The sequence below is a fragment of the Pinus tabuliformis genome, chromosome 4_2 (assembly GCF_031772625.1).
Source record: "Pinus tabuliformis cultivar Carrire ecotype Pingquan chromosome 4_2, CPIR1, whole genome shotgun sequence".
Classification (NCBI taxonomy): Eukaryota; Viridiplantae; Streptophyta; class Pinopsida; order Pinales; family Pinaceae; genus Pinus; species Pinus tabuliformis.
The window spans coordinates 500,265,218-500,276,044 of NC_142304.1; the positions used below are offsets into that span (position 1 = coordinate 500,265,218).

Sequence of the window (10,827 nt, forward strand, 5' to 3'; positions counted from 1 at the left end):
AAAGTGCAAGATCGAAGTTTTTGGGCTCTCTCTCTCTCTCTTCTGCGAAGTTACTGGGCAATTGCAAGATCGAAGTTGTTGGAGTTGCAAGGTCGAAGTTTTGTTGTTGCAGTAGGTCGAAGCTGCAAAAGGTTCGATGTTGCTGGGGTTGAAGTGCTGCTACTGCATAGGTCAAAGTGTTGTATAGATCGAAGTGTTGCATAGATCGAAGTGTTGCATAGGTCGAAGTAGTTGCTGCTGCATAGATCGAAGTTTTGTTGCTGTGAGGTCAAAGATCTAGATCAAAGCTGCTGGAAGGAAGGGTTGACTTGGTGGTTGGAGGAAGTTTGTGTCTAGGGTGAAGAGTCTAGGATTATCTTAGGAAAACTATTGAAGGAAGAGATTTTGACTAGGTTTTCCCCTAGATAGGGGTTTAGGCCCGGCAAAGTGCCTACATCTTGTGTCTCTTGATTTGTGATCTTCATACACAGATAATTTGGTAATCGCTTGATGAAAGATAATATAACAAAGAAGTAAAAGAAGCCAACATAATTCACAAGTAATTATCAAGAAAGAGGAATCTAAGACCTAAGTCTACTTGCATTGATTTCTCAACATGGTATCAAAGCTAAGGTCAAGAAAGATTGAAGATCACTCTATTGGCTTGAAGGAAATGGTTACTCCCTCTATGATAAGTTATATGAGAATGGGATTCAATACTGCAGGAAGCTGGATCAAGAAGATCTTCTACTACTTATTCAACAAGGTCAAAAGTCAAGGGTTCTTGGCTGCACTTATAGGTTCACTTAATGATGATAATGCATGGATTATTGACAGTGGAGCATCAAGGCATATGACAGGGAAGAGTAAACAACTTCACACTCTATCAAAGGAACCATCTTCTCATACAATGGAATTGGGAGACAACAAAAGCTATGTTATTAGAGGCCTAGGATCAACATCCTTAAAGTTGGAAAATGGAGCTAAGTTACATCTCACCAAAATACTATATGTTCCAGGGTTGAAAAAGAATTTGCTTTCAATTTCTTGCTTAGAAGATAAATGGGATAGAGTTGCTTTTGTTGATAGAAAGGTTTTGGTTTGGGGAAAAGATTCAAGTATCATTAAATCTCGGTTTATTGGAGCTCATGTAGGAAGATTATATAGAGTCATAACACCATCTCCTCAAGCTCTAGTTCATATGGAAATCAATCCCATTGAGCTATGGCATAGAAGATATCGTCATCTACACTACAAGGCCATTCCCACTCTTAACCAACTAGTTCATGGTATCCCCAATACCAAAGAAGATCGTGAAGGAGTTTGCAAGGGATGTTCTTTGGGTAAACATACAAGAAAAGCATTTGCAAATAGTGAAACAAGGTCTAAAGAAATATTAGACCTCATTCATTTTGATGTGTATGGGCCTATGTCTGACAAATCACTTGGAGGTCATCATTACTATGTGACATTCATTAATGATCACTCTAGAAAGACATGGCTCTACCTTCTCAAGAAAAAGGATGAAGTATTTGAAAAATTCAAGGAGTTTAGATCTGAAGTGGAAACCCTAACCAAAAGAAAAATAAAGACTTTGAGATCCAACAATGGTGGGGAATACACTTCTAAAGAATTGATTGCATATTGTAAAGAAGCAGATTTAAAAGGGAGCTCATTGTTCCCTACTATCCCGAACAAAAAGGAGTGACCGAAAGAACGAATAGGACAATTGAAGAAAGTATATGAACAATGCTCCTTGATCAAAACTTACCAAAATTTCTATGGGGAGAAGCAGCAACTACAATAGTATTTATTCAAAATAGAAGTCCTCATAGAATTCTTGAGAATATGACACAAGCATCAAAGGGATCTTCGTTGGCTATAGTCTCTCCTCAAAAGCATATAGAATCTACATCAAGGAAGGAAGACATATTGAAGTAAGCAGGGACATTATATTTGATGAAAATCATGCCTACAAAAAATCCAAAGATATCCCTATTGATTCCAATGAAGAAGATATACCAATATTCGAAGAAGAAGTACACCACAACGATCCTTCTACAATTCAAGAAGAAGAAGGACCAAGTGAGCCTATTCAACCTGTGATCATATCGAACACTAGGAAGAGGCCAAATTGGTTAAAAGCTACTCTTGAAGATGTTGAAGGACATGGAGTTGCAAAAGGAACCTTTAGAGAAAGCAAAAGGCCGAAAAGATATTCTAGATATGCTGCATATATGACAAAACTGATTGAAGTTGAACCATCTACATTTGAAGAAGTTGCTCATCAAGAAGTATGGAAGAAGGCAATGTGGGAAGAATATCAATCCATCATGAAGAATGGGGTTTGGGAAATCATTCCTAGACCTAGTGACAAATCGATTGTCACCTCCAAATGGATCTACAAGATCAAGCACGTTGTTGATGGAAGTATAGACAAATACAAAGCTAGATTTGTTGCAAGGGGTTTCTCTCAAAAGGAAGGCATAGATTATGAAGAAACCTTTGCACCCACCGCAAGGTATACTACCATTAGATCTTTGGTTTCATTGGCTGCTACAATGGGATGGAATATCCATCAAATGGATGTAAAGACAACATTTTTGAATGGGACCATCGATGAGGAAGTATACATTGAACAACCTGAAGGCTTTGAAGTAAATAGCAAAGACACTCATGTTTGTAGACTCAAGAAGGCCCTATATGGTTTGAAGCAAGCTCCTAGGGCATGGTATGCAAGAATGGATGCATACCTTCTAAGAATTGGGTTCGTGAAAAGTACTGTTGATCCAAATCTCTACATCAAGGTTGTGGATAATGAGCCAGTCATTATTCTACTATATGTGGATGATCTATTCATTACAGGTGTGGAGCGAAGGATACAAGAATGCAAGAAGATGCTGGCAACCGAATTTGAGATGAAGGATCTAGGACTGATGCACTATTACCTAGGTCTAGAAGTATGGCAGAAGCCTGGGGAGATATATCTGGGGCAAGGAAAGTATATCATCAAGTTGTTGCAGAAATTTGGAATGATGGATTCCAAGCCCATGACTACTCCTATGATCACCAATCTCAAGAAGTTGAGGAGATTTGACTCAAGTCTCATAGATCCTACCTCCTATTGTAAGTTGGTGGGTTCTCTGATGTATCTAGTAAATACTAGGCCAAATATATGTTTTTTGTGAACATTCTTAGTCAGTTTCAGTTGGAGCCTCGTCATGATCACTAGATAGTTGCCAAGCATATATTGAGATATCTTCGTGGCACTATACATCACTGCCTAAAGTACGATAGCAAGGAAGTCAAGTTGATTGGCTTCACAGATTCTGATTAGGGTGGCAATGAGACCGATGGAAGAAGCACTACAGGTGGATGCTTTAGTTTGGGATCTGCCATGATCTCATGGATTAGTAGAAAGCAAGATCTCGTTGCTTTGAGTAGTGCTGAAGCAGAGTATGTGGCTGCATGTGAAGTAGGAAAGGAGGTTGTATGGTTGAGGAAGCTTCTGACAAATTTGTTCGAGAAGCCTCTGGGTCCTACTGTGATAAACTGTGATAATCAAAGTTGCATCAAGATGTTTGAAAATCCCGTGTTTCATGTTAGGACAAAGCATATCAACAATTAGTTCCACTACATTAGGAACTTAGTGCAAGATGGGATCGTGAAGCTACAGTATGTCTCGACCAACGATCAGGCAGCTGATATACTAACAAAGTCTCTTCCTAATAAGAAATTTGAATATCTTAGAAACATGCTTGGTTTAGTAGATATTGTTGATCTTGTTAATGATGATAAAAAGTTTGGAAGAGATTTGTTGAGGTTGTGTGTGTGAGACACATCGCCTGGGAGGACATCAGGTTGGCACTATGTGTTGATGTCTAGATCCCGAAGTAGGGAGGGTGTCGTTGGTCATAGAGCTCTGACCTCGGATACGCACCTGGATCCCTGGGTTGATGGTTAGCAAGTAAGCCTGATGGTACCTAGATAGGTTGAAAGCTTTAGTCCATCTTAGTCCCACCCAGATAGATTGCCCTGGTCAAGAATCTAGTCCATGCCATTGTGGTGCCTAAACTCTTCATAGTTCATATGTTTTGAGATCTTCCTTGTACTTGTATATGTTATTATGAATACCTCCCTAGTTAAGAGGGAGCGTTGAAGAATGTAACTAGGTTCGGTCCGCATAAATGTATTCGAGTCATTATGTAATGTACATGTCAAAAGAATGAAAAAGAATTTTTTTTATTATTGCTACAATAACTTATTAAAACATGGGTTTCATGCTTGGGTCATCTTTTATTAGTCAAAGTCCCCATTGTGGACTCCTAGGATTTATATTGAGTCATTAGAGTCATTGTACATTTTATGAGACCCTTCTTGGGCTTTTGAATCATGTAAAAAGAATTATTTTTGAGTCAAAAGTAAATTTTGTCACCTCCACACCAAGTCGGCCCTTGCCTGATGAAGTCGGCCTAAAAGGAAGCAATTTGACCCACAAGAAGCCTATATATACAAGTGTAGTTCGATCTATTTGCTCATCCACTCAACAAGTTCGATACACATAAGAAGCAATGCAGTAAAAGTGCGAAGTGCAAGAGGAAGAAGCAAAAGTGCAAGATCAAAGTTTTTGGGCTCTCTCTCTCTTTTCTGCAAAGTTACTGGGCAATTACAGGATCGAAGTTGTTGGAGTTGCAGGGTCGAAGTTCTGTTGCTGCATAGGTCGAAGTTGCAGTAGGTCGAAGCTGCAAAAGGGTCAAAGTTGTTGGGGTCGAAGTGTTGTTGTTGCATAGGTCGAAGTGCTACATAAATCGAAGTGTTGCATAGGTCAAAGTAGTTGTTGCTGCATAGATCAAAGTTTTGCTACTGCGAGGTCGAAGATCTAGATCGAAGTTGCCGGAAAAAAGGGCTGACTTGGTGGTTGGAGGAAGTCTGTGTCTGGGGTGAAGAGTCTAGGATTATCTCAGGAAAACTATTGAAGGAAGAGATTTTGACTGGGTTTTTCCCTGGCAAAGTGCCTACATCTTGTGTCTCTTGTTTTGTGATCTTCATACACACATAATTTGGTAATTTCTTGATGAAAGATAATATAACAAAGAAGTAAAAGAAGCCAACATAATTCACAAGTAATTATCAAGAAAGAGGAATCTAAGACCTAAGTCTACTTGCATTGATTTCTCAACAGTTCCTAAGGAACTTCTTCTTCTTCAATACCTTTCTACTTTCGTATTCATGTCTTTCGCCTTCAACAGAACCTTTGAACTTCAACTTTTAATGGTCATCATTCTTATGATCTGCAATGGATGCAACTCCTTTCTTTCAAAAGGTTGCTATAATATGTTCAATAAACACCTCAACTTCACAATAAGGATCCCATTATATGAACAAAGTGATTGATCAATGTCACTGTGAAACAATTTTATGCTTGAAAGGTGTGTATCCAAATATCTTCATAGATAATGAGGGATTCGTTCATGATCAATCTAAAGCCATGGAGTCTTTGAGACTCAAGGTTTTGGCCTTCTCAAGCAGAGACAAAAACTTGTACTTCTTGCAAACTAAAATAGACTTTCAGCCTTCTTTACTGTTCCGAAAAGCTCAGTCTTGACTTCAAATCCTTGCACTCCTCCACAAAGATTTGGACCTCAGACTAACATAGACTTTGGTCCTGCGCACAAAATACTCAGACTATACTCAAATTATTCTAATCATTTGAGAGAGGGAAGGAGGATTGTCTTCTTATCTTCATTTAGGCCTCCCTGTCTACTTATCCACCTTTGCTTGAGGGAACAAAACTGATCTTCTAGAGTGCTCTTTAGGTCTTCTTGTATCTCATATAAGGGCTCCTTCAAGTTTGTTTTTTGTCTTCATGAAGGAATTCATGATGAGCATGATCAATCTAGACAAAAGATATAGGAACTCAATACTCTTCAAGTCGATCTCGATGCTCTATTCCTTCACCAAAGCTCTGATACCATGTTGATTTTCTAGTTGCAAACAAGACTAGAACAATTTTCAAACTGATAACTACTTCCAATGATACAATTTGACTTCTTTAGAGCATTCCAATCATTAAGCAATTATACTTGAAAATTTCAACCATTAACTTCAGTAGAGCAATAGAGATCACAGTAAAAACAATGAAACAAGAGACACCAAAATTTCTTGGGACAAAACCCCACAAGGGGGAAAACCCGGTAATCTTTCCTTATGAGAAAGATTGAGAGAGTTCAATTCATCAAAATGTACATCAGAATATTCCAATCAAAGGTCAAACATTGACCACATTAATTTCCAGGTCAAACAGAGTCAAAGGAGAAAGAAAGTCAGCATACTGCTCACAAGTCAATGTCTGGTCAAAGGGCCAAAGGTTGGCCTGCAGCCAGCTGGTCAAAGTGCCGAAATTCGGCCTGCAACTCCACAGTCGAACCTCAGACTTTTTCCTGTGGTTGAGGCTCGGTCAACACCTAGAACAGCCTCATAAATTTGGTCAACAGATGGTCAATAATTCCAGAATAATTCAGCCTCCAACCTCAGTCAAGAATTCGGTCAATCAGCAGCAGAAGGATCAAATCAAAGCTGGTCAGCACAGAGAACAAAGAAGTCAACTCGCTGGTCAAACAGATCTTCTTCGCACGTGTGAGCAGATTCTTTTTGTGGAACAGGTCAGAATTGTTGTGTGATAGATGATCAAATGAGGGACTCAAATTGTTAATATATAGTTGATCAATGTGAGGGGTTTTGACCAAGGGTCAAACCCCTTCATGAAGTGGGGCCAACCTGTCCACCTGGGGCCAACTTGGACAGTAGAAAACAATGTATTTCTCCTTTGATTTAGACAATGAAAATACCAACCACAGCTACAGTTTTCAACAACTAAATCCCAGAACTTTCTCGTGAGCAAGCTAGGGGGAAGTTGTTAGCATGGAGGATTGTATCAGCATTATAATTGATTATGTAAAAAATGGTAAGATAATATTAAAAAGTAAGAAGTAGAAACAACGAACACCCTTATTCTAGAATCCACACACTCGCAGACCCAGTAATAAATCTGCATCATCATATCAGATTGCCGCTATGGTAGGTTTAGTCAAAAGAGAAAAAGGTGTTTTTAATACATAATTTCCCTGCCATGAATCTTCCAACTGCTTGTGTTTAGAAATCTAGTATAGATCTATCTCAACCCCAGATCTATTAACTTTTAAGCGTGAGATGGAATTTTAAAAAAAAAAAGTACAAAACTCTCGCTAGTAAAAAGATCCTGGGGTAAGATATATCTTTTTGGTTTATATTTAAAAAATTTCATGTTGAAGTAATAAATGAATGGTCAGCTTTGCTTTATTCATTTTTTTTACATGAGATGTCAGATATCCACTTTTTTCCAACTTCTTTTCATTATTTTATTAGCATTACAGGCATATGTGATGCATCTCTTCCAACCCAGGCTGTATTGTGCATCTTGCTTCTCTCAATGCAACAAAGTTTAAATCATAACATTTGATTGGTTTTTCTTTAACATTAAGCATGATTTCAACGAGCTATCTTGCTAGTTTTAGCACCATTTTCAGCATTTCAAGTTCAAACACCTAAAGAGAGTACAGACATATGTGATGCATCTCTTCCAACCCAGCCTGTAAAGTGCACCTTGCTTCTCTCAATGCAACAAAGTTTAAATGTTATATCTCAATGCAACAAAGTGTAAATCATAACATTTGATTGGTATTTATCTAACATCAAGCGTGATTTCTAGGAGTTATCTCGCTAGTTTTAGCACCATTTTCAGCATTTCACATTCAAACGCCTAAAGAGAGTACAATAAAAATTATAACAATGTGGAGTTTGATTCCATAGTATACCAAGTTTTTGGGGCGTCTCTCTTTAAGAATGATTTCTAGGAGTTATCTCGCTAGTTTTAGCACCATTTTAGCATTTCAGGTTCAAACACCTAAAGGAAATCTGCATACATTTTCTGTCTTTGCTTAGCCTTGCATTGTTGCTTGGAATTGTTATGAGGATCTTTGATGGAATTGCTAGCTTGAGGTTACTTGGCCCTTTTTAGAGTGTCGGTCATACCTCCTGTTTGGACATTTTGGCCTACACAGACCTCATTGCTCTTTTGATGGTTGATGGTGCTTGATTCTGATTGAACCCTTTGTTTTGATTCCCAAGTAACACCAATTTTTCTTGGAGCATTCATGTGATAGTTGTCAGTGTTTGCCATCCTTGTGTCATTGCAACCAATCCTTTCCTGTTCCATAATTCAAACATGTTCTTTAAGGTTACTTGGCCCTCTTCTTCAGAGTTTTGATCATACTTCCTGATTGGGGCTTTCGACCTCCACAAGCCTCGTGCCCTTGCCTTTCAATGCATATTTGTGGGATCTTCTTTAGTTTCAGCTCCAAGGCGTTTCAGCATTGGTGTTACTTCATTTTAGGAGCCTTGTTCTGGTCCTTTGAGAGCGGTCATCCTTAGAACATTTTGTACATGGATACCTATTATGGCCTTGTAGCCAGGACCCATTTTTGAGGTTTAATGTATTTTTCACACTTCCCTGAGTTGCACATATAGAGGATACGGGGTGTTGGTTTACAATGTACATATACCATGTAGTTAAGTTTACTCAAGTCAGTGTCTAATCATTGTACATTTTTTACTTGTTACTGCTTCGAAGGTGAACTACCCAACACCTGTAATGTTGGGTTCCTCCCAGTTTTTTATAAGTACAGGCAATCTCCTTATAATTAAACAACACATATACAACAGATTTAGTCTTTCTGTCAATTTCTGTTGCTGTTCTGTTTTGTCTGTGGAGTTCAAGCTCATGTATAATCGTGGTTGGCTCCATGTTTTTAAACACACAGTCTTTAGAATCAACTAATCTGCCCTAGCTTTGCTGGGCATAAAATTATGCCCAGTTGGTCTACGAAAGCCCTGAAATGTAATTGATGGGATAACTGCCTATCACTGCCATTTCCTGTGATTGACACATCCACCTCAAGCTGGTAGGCATTTTCTATAAATCACAAATATAAATTAAATTCCCTCTGAATTGCGTTTTATCTTTCAAACAGAGATCTTTCCACAAAAGTTTGTTAAGACTTATGTTTCCAAACTAAAAGTAAACTAACAGATAACCACCTTTAAGAAATTTGTGGAAAACTTATTCAGACAACTATACTGTAGCTTCTTCAATACTTCATTTTGCATTAAACTATTAAAAAAAACAACAACAACAACAAAAGTTTCTTCGAATAAATTATGAGGCAGAAACAGGGGGGAAAATGAAGGCATACACCACTGTGGTATCGGCAGGAGTCGTCAGGGTTGTCATCCTCTGTGAAAAAGGCTTCGCACCCAATTCGCTGGCACCGAATCTTGGGCTTCTCCGTCTCCATGAGATCGCGCGAAAGCAAAGTAGGCCTGCAATTAATGATGCCAAGCACACTGGAATGGAACAGATCAGTGATACACAATCTATGGGGACGAACAGGGCCTTAAATTATATAATATAATTTACTTCTTGGTGTCCGTGCCCGTGTAGTACTACAGAAGAAACTTCGAGTACTCCATTGGATTGGATTCCGTCGTCAGGAGGAGGATTTTATGCCCATTCTTGTATGGTGTTTAATTGTCGTGTTTTGGAATACGTTTTGCGGGGCAAAATATTTGGATGTTACATTTTAATTCGGGTTGAAAACAGAGATGGATATTTTTTCACAAAGCGAAAGTATTGCGATGGAAATAAAATGGTTTTTCTTTCTTTGGTGGGTTGGTGTTGCTACTATTTCAACGCTGAGTTTGTTTTGATGTTTTTTTAGTTGATGTTTTTTTTAGGTTATTTAAATGGTTAGGTGGATGTTTTTTTGGTCTTACAAACAACATGTTTTATATATTAATTTGGTATTTTAATTGGTCTTGACCTTAAAATTGGATAATAATAATAATAATTTGATTTTAATTGAATTATGTGGGATTATTTTAGTGATATTACAGTACATATGGTTGAGTCGAGGACAAGTGGATTTTATACATGAAAAGAAACAAGGTGTATTCTATAATTTAATTAAGAGAAATATATAAGATGTTTGTTTAATGTTATATTAATAAGTGGTTTTTAAAAAAATCAATAATAATTAAATATTTTAATTTCGAAGATGCAAAGGTTGGTTAACTATATGTATTTATTTATATCTAGTTAAGTTTCTCAAGGTTATCAATTGTTATTATGGTTGGTAACTAAGCAACTTTCCATCTAGATATTTCCAAAAAGAGGGGGATACTATGAAGTTTTCCTTGGGAAAAAATGTCTCATTGTTACCTTAAGTGCATAACAAGTTTTCTTAGCTTATGTGTTTCATAAAGAAAAAGGAATATTAAATAATAATAATAATAGATGTATGGGAAGACCCCCGATGGGGATGACACTCCTCGTTACCACTTGCCATCTGAGCACCCAACGAGGCTCGTCTTGCCTCCACGCGCACATTCAATGCGACATCATGTGCCGCTCTAGCCTTCAATTTAGGCGATTTTTGTAGCTTGGGAGGTACTCCAAGCCTTATGGATCGAGGGTTTGGAGGAAGAAGCTCCACAAGTGGCCTTGTGGGCTTGGAACTCAAGCTTGGGATTTTGCACCCATCGGGATTTGGGCCAAAACCATGAGGATTTTGAGCATGAGAAAATTTAAGGTGATAGAGGATGGCGTGGAGAATCCAACGCGTTGACAATCACTCAAATTGGAGCTCTAAAACTTGAGATATTAATTTTTGAATGTCGCTATCATGATTTGTGCAAGTCGGCTTGGGTTAAAGAAGACTTGTTGACAGTTGGCATGAATGTGTTGGAGCCACA

General features: G+C 38.1%; 1 protein-coding gene across 1 annotated transcript in view; it reads right to left on the reverse strand.

Annotated features, from left to right (window-relative positions):
- Positions 1-9,633, reverse strand: part of LOC149170178 (cysteine and histidine-rich domain-containing protein RAR1-like) — an 83,030-nt gene extending 73,397 nt beyond the window's left edge. The window contains exon 1 of the mRNA XM_089428935.1: positions 9,270-9,633. Coding sequence (XP_089285061.1) covers positions 9,270-9,371 — 102 coding nt within the window. The 5' untranslated portion in view covers positions 9,372-9,633. The remainder of the gene's footprint in view (positions 1-9,269) is intronic.
- Between the last annotated feature and the right edge of the window lie 1,194 nt (positions 9,634-10,827).